Source organism: Macrobrachium rosenbergii, chromosome 45, assembly GCF_040412425.1.
Source record: "Macrobrachium rosenbergii isolate ZJJX-2024 chromosome 45, ASM4041242v1, whole genome shotgun sequence".
Lineage (NCBI taxonomy): Eukaryota > Metazoa > Arthropoda > Malacostraca > Decapoda > Palaemonidae > Macrobrachium > Macrobrachium rosenbergii.
The window spans coordinates 18,705,909-18,728,768 of NC_089785.1; the positions used below are offsets into that span (position 1 = coordinate 18,705,909).

Here is a 22,860-nt window from a genome sequence, read left to right on the forward strand (position 1 = left end):
AGACAAAGAAGCATTGGGTGGAAATACTCTTCTTAGATTTTGTATTTTGCTCAAAGCATTGGCCACACAGTAGTTGAGCCTTGAAAATGCATGCTGTTTGCTATCTTTCTAAAAAGAAGTCTAGATGTAATCTGGTGCATTTTAAGACTTTGCTTATAGATGACAGTATACATAACTATATATGCTCAGTTGAGTGAGAAGTATATCTGCATTTGATTTTGGGCTTTAGAACAAATGCTCAGTAAAGTGATAGAATAATGTGCTTTAGGTTTACGTCGTACGTGCTTAACCAAATAGAAGGTGTACTGATGTTCAGTATTGGCCTTAATAATACATGCTCAATCTTTATGAACATATTTCTGGTTTGGTATTTGCCTTAATCAGAGATACCCAATTTAAAGGTTTACTGCCTTCGGTAAGGCAGTTGTTGGTGTCATCTTCGATATTTTAATAGTTTGATTGATTTGCCAGATGAATTTTAAGATATTTTTCTTTGCAAGCCTTACAAGTGCATAAGAAGGGCAAAAAAAAAAATTTTTTAATTGAAAAGTTGAAAACCTGTCAATCTCTCTGTCCATCTTTAAATATGTTTTCATATTAGTCTTTTCAAGCTTTTACCAAAGATTGTTTGTGGTGTTCATGAAGTTTTGAGGTAGCAGTTCTTGTCATGTGGTAGAGTGAACAAAATTACAAGGAAAGGTAGTATTTATACAAATTGATAGAGTTGGACAATGGCTTGAGGCAGCCAAATGCGTGGATAGAAGGATGTAGCAGGTATATTGGCCATTCTTTTTCACAGAAAAAGGGGCTTGGTGTCAGACAAGGGTCTTAGGTGTACTGCATTTGTCTTGTAGATGTTGCAGACTTGTGAGGAGGAATAATTCTTCTTACTGAAGGCTTATTGACGTTTTTTTCCTCCCTTGTGCAGAAAGTTTTGAAGAGTGAAAGGTATCCATTGTCAGATTTGTAATTGATAATTTCTATCTTGGCAACAGAAAGTTGTTTATAAAGTGAAACCAGTAACTGGGGTAAGTCAATAATTGTGAAAAGTGCTATAACACTCCCATAAGCTCACTTTGACATTTAACATTTCTCTTGTTTTATATAATTGTGTGTTTGTTATTGGCTCCTGTTAAACAACGGTCATACTTTTTGCCCTTTGATTTTGCAAGAGAAAAAATTGATCATCAAGGTGGCAGAATAGAGTGGATCAGGATGAACTTTTGCCATTTGATAAGGCTTAGTTTAGCTGGCAGTTTTAAATCTCCTTTAATTGTACGATTCTATATTGCCCTCGTTTAAATGATACTTTGGTACCGAAGAGAAAATAATTGTTTGTTTTTAATCACTAAATGCCGTTGAATTATCATGTGCCACTTAATTAGTGGAGAGTGCAATTAATCACTAAAAACATCCACTTTTTTTCCTCATCCATTATTCTTCAGAAATACCAGAGCGCCCTGTTATTGCTGGTTTTTTATGCAGTAAGCAAAATTTCCTTTTAATAGAAAACATTAGTAATAGAAAGTGGGTAACAGATATTTTATGCTAATGTTTTAGACAATATCTGAAGGTGTAACCCACAGCCCATGGGTTAATTAGATTGCGTGATCTTTTGAATTCCCTAAGTGTGCGAAAATGCAAAATTTCATCAGATTTCTGTCCTTATCCTTACTGCATCAGCAGTTAATTGATTCAACTGATGAATGCCCATGTAGCTGTAGCTAGGATGCCTGCTTGGCATTCGATGTCCAAGTGATGTCAATTGTTGGCATGTTTTGGTGACACTAGCTACAGAATGCCATTGTGGCATCATCTGTTGTTTCATACATCAAAGGCATGAGATGCTGAAGTTTGTTTGTGATTTGCTGTCTTCAAAGGTCCCTCTTGGTATTGAATAAGTTAGGCATAGTTCTTTAATCTGTGCAACATCAGCTGGTAAATATATGAAAGACCAGTTCATAATTGACTGCTGAATTTCCTGTATTTAGTTCCATCGTAGAATCTAATTTTCACGATGGTGATTACGGTGAGTTACGGTATTCGTGATCCTTTTACATTATTTTTTGTGAATAAGGTGTATGGAACCTGTCTCCTGTCCTCATTTTTTAAAATGATATAAGGATTAATCAGCTGGTGTTGCTTTGTACCATTAACCTCAGTGATTCACAGTTGCAGATAGGTCTTTCTCTTGCCCCCACTATACTTGATTTCACCTCTCACTCTTTCCCTTATCAATAAATATCCTATATTCTCACTCTCCTAAGCATCTTTCTCTTAATGCTATCTTTACTTGTAGTGAGTTCTGTTATCAATCCTACATTGCTGAATTGTGTGGAGGTATTGGGGTGTGTATTGGCTGTTGGTTATGCGAAAGATGTTTGGTACTGCCAGACTTTTTATCATGTCATATCCAGCTTAAATCTTCAGAATTATCAAGAAAGGGTTTTTATGGATAAGTTCCTGGTACTTTACTTATACTGTACTGTACTGTGTTTTGGTAGGAAAAGTTAGGCTGATTTGATTTGATTTTCTTTTCATATGCTGTTTAAATATGGCCTTTCATTTGAGGTCATTTGTATACTGTATATAAAGCCTTTGTTTTACACAAGCTTCATATACTGATCATGAGGATGGGGCGAAAGTATTTTAAATAGTTACTTTATTGTTGTTTGATTATACTACACCACTAGTTTTTCAAGCAAGATATTGTTTCTTATCTTGGGTTTTGTTTTGCCATAAGTAGTGCTTTGCAGGAGGAGATAGGTAATGAGACTTTTTTTTACTGCTCACTTCATGCTTTTATTTTTTACCAGTAACACAGAACTGCTAGTTCGTTGGTTGGGGTTTTATAATTTTTCTTGGTTTTTATATTGAATGAATTTGGGTTATTGATAATTGAGCATCCATTTGTGGTTTCTGTTGTGTCGACCCTGTCCAAAACAAAAATATGGGAACAGAAGCTCATGTTAATGTATGCCTCACTCACTGAGATTTGTGACACTAAAAATGAATACCTGTATTAGTGAACAATACATTATAAGCTTTCTATAGGCTGTCCCTGGTTATTGGCGAGGGTTCCGTTCGGACCGTGCTGATAAGTGAAAATTGCCGATAACCGAAAATTGGCAATTTTCAGCGCTTATTGGTGCCGATAGCTGGAGATCAGCGCCTCTGTTAGGTATGTATTGGTGCCAATACCCAATTACTGGCGCCAATAAGCGGAAATCGGTGTATATTGGTGCCATAAATTGCCAATTTTCATTGATAGACAAGCCCCATAAAACTGGATCACCAATAACCGAGCCTGCCAATAACCGGGGACTGCCTGTATTTCTACGGGGTGTTGGAATAATCTTGTGACTCTGTTATCTGCTGAAAATATTGTAAGGCTTTTATAGCTCATCACATTTTGTTGCTCAGGTAAAAAAACGAGTAAGACAAATTGTATTCCAGTGCGAAATCTATCTGCACTGAATGTCTTAGGAGATAGGTAAATGGATATTGCTCTATTTTGGCTTATTGAGAAGTTTGCACAAGGAATGTTAGTTTTGTACACTAAGAAGTACATGTTTGTTACTGTTAATTAACCAGCAGATCAAGGCTGAGATTTTGTACTGCCATAAACTGTGGCTACTAACCTCTAAACCTGTGGATGCCCTGAGACACTTGTGTTTAAAACATATTCAGTTACTTGTACCTCTCTCTAATTTTCCTCTTCCACTATATACTGTGCAGTAAAATGTAACATTTCACCAAGATATCTGAGAAACACATACAGTATTAATATGAATGCCTTTGGAGCACAACTTTTAACATTTTATTGTTCTATCTGTCTTTTTGGTGAATGCTTTCAATTAAATACTATGTGAGATCATGTCATCATTTGTTGCAGTTGAGTGGTGTAGTTTTTAAAGTATAAACACTTGATCTCCACACACATCCCTCATGTGTTTATGAGTGTATATGAAAGAGGTGTGTCGATTTGAGCGTAAACATAATCAACAACTTTTTATCATGACCCTTGTGGTTAACATTGCATGTTGTAGTTGTATCAGATCATGAGGATAAACATGGCACTCTGTACCACATTTAAACACTTTGGGATGAGGAGTCAGTTTGCAAATCCTATGAATTTGCATTTCTCCAGTTTTAGGGATATGATTTCCAGTGTAGGTAAAGCAGTTAATGGTTTGCATCTAATGGAATATCAGTTTTCTTTTTCGTGTACAGTACGTAATAGTTTTATGAAGAGTAAAGGTCTGTAACTGAACTGGAAGTTTTCAGTATTTATAGCTTTTTAAGGTAATGAATCTCATATAAATGTATTTTTAATGAAAAAATAAGAAAATATTCAGTGACAATCATATTGATGTTCTAACAAATTTAGATTAACTTAGTTTATGCTGTGATATTTTTTCTTAACTGGAGAGTCAAGAACATTTTAAGTACAACATAGGTGTCTTGTATTTGCATTAAAGAAACATGCCATAGAAACAGGACATGTGAATATGGCTACACAGGTATTGGGCAAGTAATTATTGAAGACTTTACGAGCCACTGTACTGCATTAATTTGTCAGGAGAGCCTAAGAAAGATTGGACATTCTAGGTACAGTGGAGGTACAAGAACAAGCAGTTGTATCAGTGAGTTACCATCAGTGGTCAGGTGTTCAACTGTTGCACCACCAGCACTGCTTCCATTCGTCGCCCCAACACAAACGCTTTTCCAGGGAGGTAGAGAAGCCAAAAGCAATCCCAAGCAGGTGAGTGGACGTGATTTAATATTGCTGTGGAAACCTGCTGTCAGTGACAGAGTTTTGAATAGCAGTGATAATAGAGATGTATATTCCATGACTTTCATGATAAGAAATTTGTCTGGGTTGTCTAGTATGTCTTGACGTTTGACTATATCAACTAGTTTAAGCTCAGTTAAAAAAATAATGTGGATTTTATATACCGTGTTATTATTGTTGCTTACAGTTTTCACTATGACCATTTTTTCAAAATGGTGAAACTCATTTACTGTAGATAATGTAGTAAAGGTTACCAAGCATGAATAGTTCCAAAGCTTTAGAAAATTAATTTTATTAATGTCTAGCGTTTTTCATAATGATTACATTTTATGATAGTTCATTGATAATCATGCATTTATTAGAAAATCATCATTCCTTGGAGCTCTGTATTTTTTGGGTTTGAGTGAAGGGTTGAATTTCATACCTTTTAGAGTACAGTAATATTGCCTCACCATTTTCTTATTTGCCTCTACTTCTTTGTGGTTGTTCATGAACTCATCATCATCATTGCCCCCAATGAACTGCATATGTCGTTTGATTATTTCAGATAGAACTAAGTATAACTGGAACTTAAAGCATGATTTCTTCTTTGTAGGTTTCATGATGGACTGATTGGTAACATGCTCTTCAAAATTTATTGAACAAATAAATCTCACAAGTTAGTTTTCTGAGCTTTCAATAGCAACATGTGCTAAGACAGTTCAGTTTCCATGCTTCCTATAATTCTTTCAAGAGTTGGTTTGTCGTTTCCTTTGTGATGAGGTGCACCTTTTCCCCCGTTGTTTTGTAAAGCCTTTTGTGAAACAGATCTGCTGTGAGTGTCGAGCCTACCCACGTCGAAATAACAGATGAGTGGGGTGGACGCCATCGTCTCAACCTGACCATTCTCGCAACAGATGACACATGGGGAGCCCCATCACTCCTGTCAGCTAAACTTCATGGAAGTAAAGGAAAAGCTGTATTTTCTCAGGTGAGTTGCAGGGCATTCAAGTAATAGCATTTTCCAGGTCTATACTAATGGCGGTATTCAACTTGGTTCATTGGCTAAAGTGGTAGGTCACTTGCCATCTTTGTGTTTTTCAGGCCCCCTTTTGCCTTAGTGAAAAATGTTGAAAACCCTTAGAGTTAATTCCTCATCAAACAACATCAAAAAAGACAGGAAACATGGCCTGAATCCGCTTCCATCTTAGAAACGTGCGAGTTTGTATTTATATTTTTTTATTTTAGGGAAATTATTTTTATTCATAATCCCAATATTAACTGAGCATATGAAGGTGTTACGGGGTTCTGGCTTTCTGATAAGTAACAAAGACCTTTTACACCGTCTGGCAAGTACAGTTGGTAATGTGTTGGCCTCGTATTCTCGGGGAACAGCGCTCACTCCCCTTCAAAGAGCAGATTGTGAGACTGTCTACTGGATGATTACTGCCATGAATGACGACATGGTGGGGTGTTGGGGTTACCGGGCTGACGTCTGCACGAGAGGCAACAGCTTGAAACCAACAACTTCAATTTTAACTTCAATTTTACTATCATAGTTTAAACTTGAACATTTAAATATCCCGTCCCTAACGGTAATTCCATATGATCTTTTTGCCTAAGCTAAGCTATATTTTACAATTATCATTGAGCATAAGAAATTTTTCTGCAAAAGGCATCAATTATAAAAAAGTGGCATAGCCAGAAACCATTATCATAATGTAAAAGATAAGTGTATGGACTCCAGAGTGTAGGAATGCTGTACTGTACATTTTATTTGACAGTTGGTAGTCAAAGAATTTTTAACATTTTGCATAAACAAAATAATTGTTTTTGTTTACTGTAACTTTATCAATACTTTAAATTAGGGGCATATTTTGATGTGAGATCATTACTAAGAGAATTCAGAATTCTAATATAGATATATCCAAGTAATTTTTCCATTTGCCATCAAAATCTTATTAACAGAAAGTAATTCATGTCATTTTATGGCTGTTTGGAAGTTTGAATATGACACTGATTATAGTACAAAATAAATAATGGAGAGAAATAATTGTGTTGTAGAATGTCTGAATGATTTTTTTATTTTTTAAAAGATTATGTTTGCTCTTAGAAAGCTATTTCTCTCAGTGCCTTAAATAACCAAGTAAAGTAATGTGTACTGTATATTATTAATATAAAATACCTAATATACCTTTTGCTTTGGTTACCAAAAATCCCATTATTCAGAAAGATGTGGTCTTATTGTAAGGCCTGCTGGCTTGCCAAGTATTTCTTGGAAAAAGAAGAGTGTATTCTTGAAGTGCAATACAGTATAAACATTTTTCTTAATACAGGCAATTTCTTAATGGTGGACTCGGTTAACAGTGATCCGGTTTTATGGGGCTTGTCTAGCGACGAAAATCTGCAATTTTCGGCGCCGAAAATTGCCGATTTCCGCTTATCGGCGCTGATAAGTGGGTATTGGCGCCGATACATACCTAACAGAGGCGCCAGTAACCGAAAATCGCACTTTTCGGCGCCGATAACCCCCGAAAATCGCCGAAAAAGTGCCGAAATCTCCGATTTTCGGTTTTATTTTCTGTTATCATCACACCCTCAGAAACGGAACCCGCCCGAAACTCTGCCTGTGTTGATGCTTTGAGTCTGGAAAGCATTGTTTTACATCTGTTTGAAAAATCTGTGCTGATGACTTTCCTCGTTCTTAGGTGCACTTAGAACGAGACCCAAGAGAATGTTTTGGAGCTTCCGAGGTTAGTGCCAAACTGTCATCCAGCAATGAAGCACGTCTTGAAATTTTGAGAGACCTGTTATCCACGGAACTGAGTATGGACACTACACAGACAAACGCAGCGTCGTTGTTTACTGCAGCCTATGCTTTAGGCAGACATGAGGTAAAAATCTTAATACTGTACTGAAAGTGTGTGTGTCTTGTACCCATAGTGTGTAGATGCTTAGTATTTAAACATTTTTTTCTGTTTTAGGCTGTCAGGTGCGTTAACATGAAAAACCTAGTTTTATGTTGCGACAAAATTGAGATATGTAGGTACCGGCATTCTACTTCATAAATAATGTTCTAATTTTCTAGAAAGAATGAAATTTATCTTCAGTGAATGTTGTATGTGCATTCAGTCACTAAAGTTGCAAACAACTCTCTTTAAATTTAATACACCACAACCAAATTTTACTTTAAAATAAAAATTACTTTTACATAAGTAAGGATGGTAATCGGTCTGTTAATTCTGTAATGTAATTTTGGAGGGAGAGTTATAGGTCTCTTAAATTCAAAAAATCATCACCATAATGCTAGAGCATATAATAAACACTACATTTCTGTGTAAACACTGAGTAAAAACAAATTGCTTCATTAAAACATAATTTTTGTTTTACACAGCTAAAGCAAGAACTACTCACACACTTGAAGCCTCACATGGAAGGTCAAGAACTGAAACGTCCTCAGCTAACTATCCAGTTCATAGCCTCAGGAGAAACTCCACAGAAGCCAGATGAACATATTCTCCCAATTTATATGAATGCTTGCCCCATGACCTTTTCTACTGTTAAGTACTATGAAGTAAGTTGAATGATGATTGTTGCTGAGTTGGAATAAATCCATCATCTTACCTCTTTATGACGCATAGGTTGCGAACATCAGAAAACTCTTCTTTAATTGGATGTGTAGACTCATGAAAAATTCAACAGGTTAAATTTCAATCGTTATGGTTATTTTAAAGTAGTCGTAATCTATTGTTAATGACACCTAATGATGTTTAAGACCCATAGGATTGTTTATGAGCTGTGAGGTTGTTTATAAATCTTATGTTCATTATTCAGCTAACTGTTCAACTACTTTCCTTCATTTTGCCCAGTTTGTACTACATCTTATTTAAGAACAACTCGTATTGGACCAGCCTTCCTAAAGTCTACAATGTGACTGACTGGTCTTGTAAAATGTCTTTATATTATAGTATATTTTTATGAACAATGGAACATATAAATTCATCATGCATTTGGGAATCCGCTGTTGTTACAGGTTGATTCTGCTTTATAGCAAAATTTATTAAAAGTCAGGAAAATAAAGTCCTACTTCATGTTTATCCAAAATTATAAATCATTGCTGCGTTTAAAGAAGTGTCTTACATTATTTCCTAATATTGTCTGTAAAGGGTATTAACTAAAGAAATTTTTACAGGCCTTAAAGACAACATCTGTGGGGCGTTTGCTCATATACTGCGATGTAATGTCATCAAGTATGAGGGTTACTGCTGGACATCCACCCCTTTTGAATGGACTAGTAGTCATTCCTTCTCAACAAACTCATGGCAAAGGTAATGGTAATAATAGACATTGATGCAAATTACAAACTGTAGTGCCTTGTAAAGGCAGTGCGGAATAGCTCCTTGGATCAAGTAATGATAAGCTGTGATGCTCCAGAGTTACCACAGTGGGCTTCATGCTTGCAGTTTTGTTTGGATATGCACAAATGAATGTTTTCTTATTCTGAAAATTTTTGGTTTTATTTGTGTTCTAGTTTGTTACAAATATATTTTGTCATTGGATTTTTTCTGAAAGATATGGTTTTACGTTGGTCAGTTGTCTTGTATTAGGAGGAATCATATGTCATTAACACGAGTTTACCAGCACAGTACACATTTGTTGTGATTAATTCATCATCAGAAGTAAGTAACTCATCACCTTGAGTACATTTGTTTTTCACTATGGTTCTGTATGCTTGCTGCTTGAATTTTCATCAGGTTATCTATGCTCTTCCTCTTCCATGACTATTTGGGCCCTCATGCTGGCATCATCCTATTCCTGTACCTGCCTTAATACTTTTCTGGCACATGGTTCCCTCATCCCTATTCATGACTCATTCAAACTATCTCAGTCTCTGAGATCTGGATCTAATTTCCATTTGCAGAACATCACATCCCCCTGCCACTTCCTCATTTGTCATATCATCTTTCTTATGCTGTTCTGAGATAAGTTATGTATTGTTTTTGGTTAATTATCAATGTAATATTTGTTTGCCAATACCATCTTTAATATTGTGCAAAAACAGAAGTAATGGTAAGCAGCACAGAGGAAAGAGAGAAACTACGAGTAAGGTCAAAACGTGGCAAGGGATTTAAAGCAGGCAAATAGATTCAAGTATTTGTTTTCTGTCATGAGTGGAGAGCATAGATGTGAACTGGAGGTGCACCAGAGAATTAAAGCAGCTTAGGCAGGTTCCAGGGGTGGTTCTTGATAAGATTTTTTAGAGGCTTAAGACTAAGGTTAACAAAACAGTAATCAGACCAGTGGTGCTGTATGGCACAGAAACGAGCAATGCGAAGTAAAGAGGGAGCCCTGGGAAGGGCAGAGATGAGAGTATTGAGATGGATCCTGGGAGTGGCATTTCTGGAAAGAATTGAAAGTGAAGAAATGAGGGGAAACGGTGGGTGTTTGTAAAATAATAGTTGAAGCTAGATAAAGTAGGATGAGGTAGTATGGTCATGTAGTTTGCAGGGATGAAGACGCTCTGGTTAAGAGAGCATATGATATGGCTATGGAGAGTAGAAGAACTAGAGGTAGGCAGAGAATTAGATGGACATAGAACAAGTAGATGCCGGCAATAGAATTCTGTAGAGGGAAGACCCAAGCAGGAAGACAGGATTAAAGTCGTACTAAGAAGAAGACGAATTTCAATGCAGTATTTTGAATTTTTCAGGTCGTGGTGGCAATGCATGGTTGTCGCCATTAGGCTGTGCCATGTTTACGATCCAGCTGCACGTTGCGCTTTCGTCCACCCTTGGGCAACATCTCTCGTTCATCCAACACTTGATAGCCATTGCTGTGGCTGATGCAGTGAGAGACCAGCCTGGTTACAGTGATATACCTGTGTGTCTGAAGTGGCCTAATGATATTTACATAGGGAGAGACCTTAAAATTGGCGGTGTGATAGTTGAGGCCTCAACTATGGGAAACGTGGTCATTGCAAATATAGGTAAGTCATATTTTAATATACAGTAGTATATCAGAAGTAATGCCAATGATGTCTAGCAGTGATACTAGAAAATTTCTTACCTACAATGTGTGGTTGGGAGTAAATATTTTCAGATTTCTTCAGGAATATGAAACTTTTCATTGTAGAACTCCATTAGAACTTTTCATCCTCTGCTTCATATAATATCAGTATGGGTTCATTGCACTGTTTTTGTCTTGCTTATTTCAAAACAGTTAGACTCTGTCTTTGTGGTATACATATGCAGCTATCATGGGATGCTTGGACTTTATGAAGAATAATTTGAATACAGTCAAACCTCGGTTTTCGTATGCCCTAGTTTTCATACGATTCGGTTTTCGTCGACTTTTTTTGTCAAAATTTTTTCCTGGGTTTCGTACATCTGCTCTGATATCGTACAGCTGGAAATGCTCAGTTCCGGGCCCATGCATTCTCATGACCCAGTCTGCCTTTGTCTCTCGTTGAGTGAGCATCACCCCGCACGTTCATCTGCATCACCCCACGTGTTCATTGTTTTTTGTACTTTTTGACTGAGTGCAGCTGCTAAATAAGCCACCATGGGGCCAAAGAAAGTTCCGAGTGCCATCCCTTCGATAAAGAAGATGAGAAATGCGATTGAATGTAAGGAAGAACTTGTAGCAAAGCACGAAAGTGGTGTACGTGTGGCTGATCTTGCCAGGATGTGCAGGAAGCCCATATCAACAATCAGTTCCATCCTGGCGAAGAAAAAAGAAATCAAGGAAGCTGATGTTGCGAAAGGGTTAACTTCATCAGCGAAACGGAGATCGCAAATAGTCGAAGATGTTGGGAAGTTGCTGTTGGTGTGGATCAACGAAAAACAGTTGTGGGAGATAGTGTTTCTGAGGCGCTAATTTGCGAAAAGACAAGGCTGTTGCTTGCAAATCTTATTAAGAAAATGCTCACAACAAGTGCGGCAGTTAGTGAATTTAAGGCCAGCGGAGGCTGGTTCGACAAATTCAAAAAAGCGAACTGGCATACAGAGTGTGGTAAGGCATGGGGAGGCTGCAAGTTCCGACAAACGTAGGACCGAAGAATCCATTGAGGAACTCAGGGAATAAGTAGAGGCTGAAGGATTCCTCCCCAACAAGTCTTCTATTGTGATGAAACAGGCCTCTTCTGGAAAAAAATGCCAAAGAAGACCTACATCACGCAGGAGGAAAATCCACTGCCAGGACAGAAGCCTATGAATGATAGGCTAACTCTTGTTCTGTGGAAAAACCAGTGGAAATGTATTGTGTCTGATATGGAAGGCTAACAAAAAGGCATGGGTCACGAGGCAAATTTTCATTGAGTGTTTCAATGAAGTGTTTGGCCCGAGTGTGAGGAAACACCTAGAATTTTTCACACTTCGAAAAACTTTACACCAAAGCACTGTTTCAAAGGTGCTTGGAAGTAACCTCAGACACTGAATTGACCCTAAGAGAGTTCTGAAAGAATCACTTCAGTATCTTCAATTGCATAAGCCTTATAGATATGGGTTGGGGGTGGGGGGAGTGACTTCCAGGACAATGAATTCTGCTTGGAGAAAACTGTGTCCAGAATGTGCCCTCTAGAATGATTTTGAAGGGTTTTAGCCCGACGACCCTACACCTGTTGTGGAATCTATTGTGTCTTTGGAGAAGTCCAATGGGTTGGATGTGAGTGGCCAGGATGTGGAAGAGTTGGTGAACGACCACAGGGAAGAGTTAGCCACTGAAGAGCTGCAAGACCTTCAGCTTGAACAGCAACAAACAGCAGATGAGGAATCAGAGGAGGAGGAGGAGGAAGAGAGAGGGAATAATGAGCCTTTTTCAGTGATTAAGGACATGTGCCAAGTGAAGTGGTTTGCAGAGTTTTGTGGAGAAATATCACCCTAGCAAAGCTGGTGCAAGCTACATCTGCAACATGTTCAATGACAATGCCTTGTACCATTTTAGGCAAATCTTGAAGAGATGCCAGAAACAGATGTCTCAGACCAGTTTTGTTGTGTGACAGGGGTCCAGTGACTCTCAAAGCTGGTCCTAGTGCCAGTGAAAAATGAAGAGGGGAAGTAACTCCAGATAGTGCTAGTAAAAAACTAAGAGGGGAAGTAACCCCAAGATAGGGTCTTGATACCTGAAGTCCTTACGGAGGGGGATTCCCCTTCCAAACAATAACCTCTCCTCCCCCCCCCTCCCCTCCTCTCCATCTTCCATACACTAACAAGTCTTCAGTAAAGGTAAGAGTGATGTTAAGTGTTGATTTATCCATTTCATTAGGCATTTATATTTATTTCTCATTGTTTTCTGTATGTAAAACTATATTCTTTATAAAACATATTTAAAAAAATATATTTTTGGCAGTCTGGAACGGATTAATTGGGTTTACATTATTTCTTATGGGAATTATTGCTTCGGCTTGTACGATTCAGACTTCGTCAGACTTTCTGGAACAGATTGCGAATGAAATCCGAGGCTCCACTGTAATTAGATATTATTCATTATGATCATAATTTGTGTGGAACAAGTAGTCCTTGAACTTGCTTGTCAAATTTCCAAAGAGTGGAGTGCCCATGATATAAAAGAGCAATGAATAACAAGCACAGCTCTGAATTTATTAAGCAAATGGCAAATAACTAGGGCAGAATTGGCTGCTCAAATTAGGATTCCAGTCAGCATAATTCCAAATTGCTAAATAACAGCAATACGTAAAATATGAAAAGGTAAATTTATTGATAAAAGGGTTTAATAATGTCTAGGAATTATTTTTAAGCTTTTTTGAATGGTATGATATAACATGGATGGAAATCACATGCAATATATGTAGTTACTCTACAATAATTCATAAGGATATGTGGTAGATTCAGTGTATTTAAAAGGAGGAACCCTGTGATGCCTCAGTTATTTGTTTGTTAACTGTTGGGATTTCACTTTCAGGGTGTGGTATCAATCTGTCCAATAGTAATCCCACATACTGCATCAATGATGCCATCCGGCAACATAACAAAGATAATGATGCGAATCTTCCTGAATTGGAGCGAGAAGTCTTCTTTGCCAGAACCTTCAATGCCTTCGAACAGCTTGTGAATGACTTCCAGAAGAGTGGGCCAGAGGCAGTGGTCCATAAGTATTACAAGTACTGGTTACACAGGTAAGGAACCCACACCATTCAGAAATTCTTTGCCGAAGTTCGCCTTACGCAGAGTTCTTTGATATTATTGTTTCAAATTTCCAAAAGGTTTGCCTGCTGTTGGGTTTTGTAAATGAATAATGAATAACACTGTACAATGATTTTTTTTTAATGATATGCCTAAACCAAACAAGGTATCTGAGGCTCAGGGAATGAAGAATAAATTGAAGGAAGAGGTGGGAAATTTGGCAGTTTGTTAGATAATAACTGGATGTCTAAGAGATTCAGTAAAGTAGCTGAAATAGAATCAGTTTAAAAGAATTGAATGAGGCCACCTTGAGGTTTTCAAAAGTGGGTCTAGGAGAGAGAGGTCATGTAGTAGACAAAGTTATTTAATTTAGTCATGTCAAGGGCTTACTCACTCACTGTTGTTTCTCAAACCCTATTGTGTGACCCATTCTTCTTTTCAAGCCAAGTATGAAATATAAATATTCTTTGTAAAGATCGAGGTGGTCAAAATAAATCTTAATAACTGAGAGTAGATAAAAAATTATGGGATCTGAATAAAATTGCTAATTATCTATGTTTACCAGTTTAATTTATATAGAATTTTATTTACTGGTCTTCAAGATAACCACATTGGTTTCAAAACAATTGAAGAAATTCTGTCTGACTCAATCATTGTCATGAACACTTTTCTCAAATTTCTGAAACATAGAATATAGATTTGAATAAAGCATATAGTAGTCCCTCTGGCCAGCCTGGTTATAGTTTTCTTGTAAGCTGAGAATTTGGTGAAGATGATAATAATAATAATAACAATAATAAATTATAATGATTATACAAGTAATAAGTACCTACAAATGAGCCTCATATTTTATAGCAATGCAACTGTAATTGTACAAAATGAGAACTTCAAGTCAGAATCAGCCATCATCACTGGTGTGGACAACTTTGGCTTCCTTGAGGCTCAGTTGATATCCGGAGCTTTGATAACGTTGCACCCAGATGGAAACTCATTCAACATGATGGAAGGCTTGATCTATTCCAAGTGTCGTCATTAGGTATTCACCACCACAAGATACTGAGGACTTATTTTTCGAGGTTTCTGCAACCTCATACTCTCTTTTCCATAATGTGCTTGTTATGACATTCACATTTGCAAGGAGAGCAGATAAAAATGCCAACACAGCAGTGTGATTTTGTGAGTGAAGAATGATTTGCTGTGACTTGGTGCAGATTTAGAAAGGGTCCATCCTTTACCATTAAAGTGGAAATGTCACAAAAGTGCTGGGCTGTTGAGAATGTTTTGCCAGCATTTATGGCTTTGGAATACGATGCATGGCAGAGAACATTTGGTTATGCATAATGTATTTTTTAAATGGTGGTCATTTTATGTTTTAGTGTTTTATATTTTCTATAAGTACGGAATGGAAAATCAAGTTTTAAGTGCTTTATTATCAGTGTATAAATTGATACGTGCCGTAGCTTATCTGACGTCGATTTGTAAAGTTTCTGCTGACTCAGTGCTTAAGAAAATGACTGCAGTTTTTACGAAAGGCTCTGAAAATATTTTGTCAAGGAAAGTGATATTGTTTTCAGGGATAGGAGAAAAGATTTTCAAGGCCACACACATTGTAAGTAGAGCTGTGAATTCCAATGGCGCGAGGTGTGACGTCAAATACCAGCATATTTGTGCATTTAACTCTACTAAGTGTTTTTTATAAGTTAGGGCTTTATATTGTTACTGGTGCAGCAATAAACCATTGCTACAGAAATCTATACAGGACTCAAAGAGTGTTTGTTAGTCCAATGTACAGTACAGTAAAGGCAAAAGGGAGAATAGAGAATATTCATTTCTTATGTTCATGACAGTTTTCAAGTCTCCATGATGTTAATGCTTCAGAGAAATAAATTAGAATAGTTAACAATCTGTTCAGTGATGAATTACCATTGTTCCTTAACGTAGAAGATATTGCCAATTGAGCTGTAATTTCTTTTATAGCGTCTCAAATTTGCATTGACGTTATTGCAAATTTATTGTTTAGCAGTTTAGTTATTATTAATGCTATAAATAAAGTTTGTATCTTTTAGGTGTTAAGTCACAATTTTGTACATGTTTTGGAATTAACTATTATTGGCTTTTCCATGAATGAGGTTCTTATTTATTTCCATTTCATTCATCTTTTCCATTAGAGACCAATTGCTGGAATTTTTCGTCGTTTCTGATAAGCAAAATTTGGAGTACAGTGCATATTAATTTTTTGCTTGTTTCTGTTGAAGTTACCGATGTTATGTAATATTTTTATTTGAGCACTTTCCCACTTACACGAAGTCTGGAGAGCAAGCATGGGTTGTGTACTTGGAGGCAGATGTATCTGGAACATATTTGTCCCGGTATACGCCTGTCGAAAATGAATTGTGCACATCATTAGTTTTGTTCTTCTTCATGTGAGGAGAAAGTGAAAAATGGGAAGCGGTTTGTGGAAGGTCCTTTGTAAAGTGTTATCAGGTACACTTTACAGTATCCACCTGTACTATACTAAGCAGCTGAAGTTGCAATAACTAGTTGTTGGGCAGCGCTGAAGTATAATTTCAGGAAATGCAATAGGCAGCTATGGAGAGAGGTATATGAGAATGTGTGATTAGCCTATGGGAGATGAAATAAGCACTTCTCAAGAGGGGTTACATGAAGAGGTTTGTTTAGGTTAGGTTAGGGATGATGAAAAGATATCCTTTGAGGGATGTTTTATTAGATTGATATCACACGGAAAATGGAAATGCAGCTCGTAAGTGGAATGTGCAAACTAGACCACTAACTTAAAATTCCTAACTACCATTGTTGTAGCCACCTGTATAGTGAAATAGAGGCATTTTGTGATGTGTATGTATGAAAGTGTTTTGTGCAGAGAGACAGGGAGAAGTAGTTATGATGAAAGCACGTGATGAGGATATGAGATGTTGCAGGCAAGTGACCTTTTTACTGGAGCAGTGTTTGTAAACACACTAAGAAAGTTTGTATGTTCTCATGTAAGGAAGTACAGTATGTCGTGCTAAAATAACTATGGAAATTAACTGTTCGGTAGTTGCTGCAGCTAAGCTACTCAAAGGTTTTGACTGAATTTCTGTTTTAGTTTGAAAGTAACAGTTTCGTGAAAGAGTATTAGTTATTTATTAGTATGGTAAAGGCTTTGAATTAATTGCTCACACTGACGGTTGATTTACTTGTTAAAAATTTCATATTAATATCAAAATAAGGTTATTAACAGAATGGATCCAATATACTGCACTACATTCACAGATTGAAAAGTTAACTTTAGAATATGTTGTTAGTATTATTTTTTGTGGCCATTGATTATTTTTAATGAAGTTCACCATAAAGAAGTTCTTCAGTCATTGTGGTTTCATATGAAATATTTACATATTTTTGCATGGTAGTGATATTCTTCAAAGAACTGAAAGCAAAGACAGATTCCAGTGCAACACTGGTTTCCCAGACTAAAGGCATCAGCCATTCAAGTGAGTTATAACGTTCTTTTTATGAAATGAGGTTGATTTTATTATTTTCTTCTCTCATCAGTGAAAGTCTTGGTACACAAAATCACCTAACATTATAATGATTAGGAGAGCAATTTTTTTTTATATTTCACACAACTGAGGTGCATGGAAGGTTAGCAGAAACATTTGTGGAAAAACTGAGCTTTGATTTTTATCCACTTGGTTAATAGAATTAAAATTTTGTAGATAGGAATGGAGTGTGAGATCAAGTGCACTAGAAAAAATGTTGATACTGCACTTGGTATAGAAATCAAAGGCATGAATGGGTGAATTATCACCAAAAACCTAATCAAGAAAGTACCGTACTCTCAGTGAATTTGAAGATGTTGGTGTATAGTTGGGAATACTGAATGAAAATAGAAAAGCTATTTGAGATTGGTATGGAAGCAAGTTTCAATCACAGTAAGTTGCAGTCACCTTGATCGAGATGTTATTAATACCTTTGTTTTATATTACTGTGTTTATAAGTGCATTGTATTTTCCCTTCTTGAATTTCATCTCCAAATAATGAGGTTCAGGGCTATTTATTGAGAAGGATCTTTCACCATTTTATGTTCTTAAAATGTACGTTTTGTGGGTTAGGCTTCAAAGCACTTCAGAATGCTGGGAATGTATCTGACATAAGAATTCCACTGGTTATTCCACTTTCAGTTAAGTATTTGTGAGACTGAAATTAGTGTTAGTATAGATTAGGGAAACTGAAATTGTGTGGGACTTTGATAAGTCATGTTACATTGCTGTGTAAACTTGAGAATTTCTGCCCGTCTAGTTCATTCCTTAAACATATTATAATGATTGTTGTATACCCTAGGGTTTATGTCATTTCGGCTGAAACTTTTAAAGTCAGTTAAACTTGTACTTGATGAATATTCTCTGTTGTCACCTTAAGGATGAGATAGTTACGTGTAGCCACATACTAAACTTGAATATATTTTGCATTGAATGTCTTTATTATGAATAAACACTCAACTCTACTATGAGCTCTTAAAGTGGTAGGTAGGAATATGTACATAAATATATTTGTTTAAAAATTTTATATTAAGCAGTATGTGATTGTTGTTGCTTTTAAATTTTGAAGTACTGTACTGTAAACATGATCTCATTCTGGAGCCTTTTGTTTTTACAGTGTGGAAACAGGCATTCACTTGACAAGGCAATAGTCCTCATGAACGTTTTTATAATTTTAGCAAAACGCTGCTTATGTTATGTGATGTTTGAGAGAGCGTTTAGGAGGAAATGGCACATGAAAGGGTAAATGCCAGTGGACTTGTTACATGTTTCGTCCGCTGTCTGTAAGGTTCTTTTGTGTGACTATCACACTGGAAAGGATTTGCCTTGTTTTGTTTCTGAAAGAAATGTTCTTGTAGAATTCTTTTGATTTTCTTTCAGAACCTTAGTTAGTGTTTGGTGTACGGCAAGCTTTTTCTTGGTTTATCGTAGTGTAGAGCATTATGCTTCCATTTACATCAAAAGAGATATCATAATTGTTATTGATTGCTCTGTTGGTTGCAGTGATATCTGTAGTTCCTAAAAGGAAAAAAGATTGGTATTTATGGAGAGGTGATCTAGTTCACCCTTTGCTAGTGTTAACTTTTTAGAATCTCTTTGCATCTTAATCTGGTCATTCATGAACTTGTAAGGGGTCTCTCAAGAGATAATTTTTGTAATCCTTGTTTTGTGCACTTTAACTCTTGCCATTGAGAGAGGGTAAGTGGAATATTTTCTATCTTTACGTTTACTCTCCTAATGCAGACTGTCGTAGTTTACATCAAATGTTATTGTCATGCAAAATTTGCTTTGTGATACAACTTGTCAGAATAATTGTTATTAGTTTCAGAAGAGGAGGAACCCCACACCTTGTTTCCAGATTCTTATCTTCAGGAATTTAGTTCATTTGCCCCTTTTAAGTAAGGTGTGTTGGGAGAACAAACAGTTTCTGTTTGGAGAGCTCACAGGAATCTCTTAAATTGCTAGTGATGGTATGTCATCTCCAAAGTGTGGCCTTTATCTCTTGCTCGTAAAATTCATGTAGTTTGTAGCCAAACTTGACTGTCACACAGAGACATTTGCATAAGGTCACATGTCAGTTTGAATTGCATTGGGTGTAGTAGTTATACCGATGCAACATACCCATTCCTTTGTTCCCAAGAGAACTGGTACTAATGTATATGGTACAGGAATTTACTGTGGGCAACAACCATTTGCAGCTTGGGCAATAAGTAGTGTAATTCCCAGCGAGCTGGGATCTTTGTGCATTACAAGTTTAATCCATATTTGTATTATGGTTGAGACAGATTGTTCTTTCAGACATTTCATGCCATTTTATTATGCAACACTTACAAGATCATAAATGAGCTTTGATGTTGTAAAAGAGGTTACTCTCTTCATTGCTTTGAATAGCTTCATTGTATTATGATAAATGTGTATATATATGCTGTATATATATGTATACACAGTATACCTAATTAGAATACATTCTTCTGTGGGAAACAATAATGCCTGCTTATACACATGAAAATAATAGAAATACTGTACAGTCAAAGGAGCCAAGAAAATGTGGATTGGAAGGGATATCTTTACCTACGTAATAACATTCAACTGTGAAATCTACTGAACGTGAAATTCTCAAGGCATTGTTGTTTTTGGAATTCCTCCAGGTATGCATATCCAGTGTCCTACACCTTTGCTGGTTCATTGGTGACAAAAGAAATATATTTTCAGACTTTAATAGAGTTGAAGTATCAGTTTGGAAAGAATTTTTAAAATTTCATCATCCATAACTTTAAGGTGTAATGACAAGATGAAAACGATGCATAAGGCTGCACAGGGATTCGGAGAATTAATGTGGGCCTGTTGTCGTCTGCATTGGAGATTCAAATACGTGTACGTAACGTTTTCAGCGAAATTCCCATACTGTTGATGTTCTCTTTTTCCAAGAGTGTTTTTTGAACTACAAATATGGTAAGATCACCCAGATGTCTGTGTAAACTAGCATAGAATTTGCTAAATATTTGAAGGTATGTACAGTACAGTACATGTTACATTTGTGTGTGTTTGTGTCAACGCTTTTTTTCTTTTAGAAATTGTTTAAGGTCCATCAAGAATGTCAAATCTCTCTCTTAAGCCAAAAATGAATGAAAGACATTTTCTCGTCATGATAAACGATAGCAAATCTTGTTTTTAATATTCCCTGTAGAGTACCTAAACCCATTTTCATTCTCTTAAATGTGTATGTGTGTATTATGCATTTTGTGTACAAATTACCTTGATTTTGACTAGAAATGCAAGGTACTTACACACACAAATGTGTACATGATGTTAGTATGCACATTGTAATAGATATTTTTGTCCATGGTTAATCACAAATCCATTCAATTGAACTGATTAGTATTTGACAGTATACAGAATATGTGTGTACTTACTGCAAATTCTATTTATCTTTCTATCTGTACTATGTATCTATTTTCTTGGTCTTTATTGTTAAAATCTCTAAAAATATATATATATATATTTTCTTATAAGTATCTCCAATGGCAGCCATTTGTGTTCCAAGGTAACGTGCTTTCAACTCTTACCGACGGGTAAGTTGTGCCAAGATGCGTTTCCTAGGTCTGGTCCATTGTAAGCTTTGTTCCAGTAAACAGGAAATCCAATCAAACCGTTCTGTTGACTGGAAGGTCAAATCCACCGGAGACTCACAATACATCAGGTCTGTTTTCCGAGGGAGAGATCTGGCATGGCCGAGTTAGACGACTGTACCTGGTTTGGTTTAAAAAATGTAAAAAGACACATAGGTAAGATCATACGGATTTGTCATTGCCCTATGCATCCCTTTAGAGTGAATTTACCAAAATCATTTATAGATATAAATATTCGTTAAAGTAGGATTACTGTGCAATGAGCCAGGTCACATCTGTCTATTGGGTAACTTTTACAGATGCATACGCTTATAGACTGTACTCAAACGAATTACAGTACACATGGAAGTCATGCAGAATTGGCCTTAATTAATACTTATTTCCTTGTGGACCTGTTTAAGAAAGCAGTATTATTCTGTGTTACAGATTATTAAGGAATTAGAGCTCAGATAATGACAGAAATGCGAATACTTTAATGGCTGAAATACCAGAAAGCAGTTTTACTGTTCCTTTTAGTGTGAATATCAGATATGCATTTATCTGAAGGAATGTGCACGTTATTTTTTAGACGTGTTTGGTCATTTTTAAATCAGATTATAGATAGAGGGCTGCAAAATTATTTGGAATTCCTTTTAAAAAGAACATCTAAACTCTAGCCATACATTATCACAAAGTTTTTAAAGTCAGAAAAAGAAATTTTGTTTCACACGTTTCTTGACTATATACAGACATTCTCTGACATTGATAGCAATAGTTGCTTTAGACATCTAGTAATCAGTCTATACAAGTGAAATGCTCTGAATTCTCTTCAGTCTGCAACACTGAATAGCAGTCAATATTATGCCTTGGTTGTGGCAGGGGTTTCCAAGCAAACAAATTATATGCCAAGAGCTAAATCTATTTTTATTGTACGTACATGAAAAGCAAAGCACCAATTCCCTTCAATTATATGACCTCTTTTGAGTTATTCAAGTATTGTTTTGATACTGTGATCGGGCTAGGGGAGTCGTAATCCACTCACGCTAAATGTATGTAATACTGTGATTATTATTGAAGTCAGACTTATTTTTGTAGTCTTCTGTAAATGAATTGTTCACTGTATGCCTTATATTTTCCTCCATAGTAATACTTGTGTCAGCATCAGATGTTAACGTTTCATTCTTCAGATCGTTTTAGATAATTTAGAACTAATCGACTGCATCATTCGACAAAGTAAAAAACTGAAGACAGCTAAACTGGTACAAAAGTGCTAACATTGGAGCGAGGGAAGGGATATTTATCTTAAACATTTTATTGAGTGGTGCAACCCCTCTGCGCTGAAGCCTTTGTGGTAAGATCCATTTTTTTGCAAAGTAGTGCCAAATACACATTAGTTGTAAATGTTTTAAGTATTGGGAACCCTCAGAAAGAACTCTTTGAGTGCTTTATTTCTTTAATATTTCATTTTATTTATTGTATTTATGACTTTTTGAAGTCACAATATAAGCACTTTTAAGGATATTGCATCTGCCTAATGTTTCTGCTGATAGAGTAATATGGTAGTACTGTATGGCTATGTGGACACAAGTATAGCGTTCAGTCAATTATGATATCCTTAAAATTATATAATTTTTAGTTATTTGGTTTAGAGTACTGTAAAAATTAATGCCTTATTACATACAGTAAAGAATATTGGTATTTCTGCTTATGCATCAGTTTTGTGTGTCTAATGCTGAAATTTCCTTCATATAAAATTAGCATTTTGTTTTTCTGTCAGAAAACAGGTACTATCCATGAAA

General features: G+C 36.2%; 1 protein-coding gene across 5 annotated transcripts in view; it reads left to right on the forward strand.

The window, feature by feature from the left end:
- The window catches only part of Hcs (holocarboxylase synthetase-like protein), a 75,655-nt gene extending 58,994 nt beyond the window's left edge, over window positions 1–16,661 (forward strand). For 4 of the 5 annotated variants that reach the window (XM_067088553.1, XM_067088554.1, XM_067088557.1 and 1 more), the window contains 8 exons: window positions 4,612–4,765; window positions 5,603–5,765; window positions 7,483–7,668; window positions 8,169–8,348; window positions 8,967–9,102; window positions 10,485–10,760; window positions 13,694–13,907; window positions 14,770–16,661. In XM_067088553.1, coding sequence (XP_066944654.1) covers window positions 4,612–4,765; window positions 5,603–5,765; window positions 7,483–7,668; window positions 8,169–8,348; window positions 8,967–9,102; window positions 10,485–10,760; window positions 13,694–13,907; window positions 14,770–14,950 — 1,490 coding nt within the window. In that variant the 3' untranslated portion in view covers window positions 14,951–16,661. The remainder of the gene's footprint in view (window positions 1–4,611; window positions 4,766–5,602; window positions 5,766–7,482; window positions 7,669–8,168; window positions 8,349–8,966; window positions 9,103–10,484; window positions 10,761–13,693; window positions 13,908–14,769) is intronic. The other variant, XM_067088555.1, reaches the window with a different exon arrangement.
- The last annotated feature ends 6,199 nt before the right edge of the window (window positions 16,662–22,860 follow it).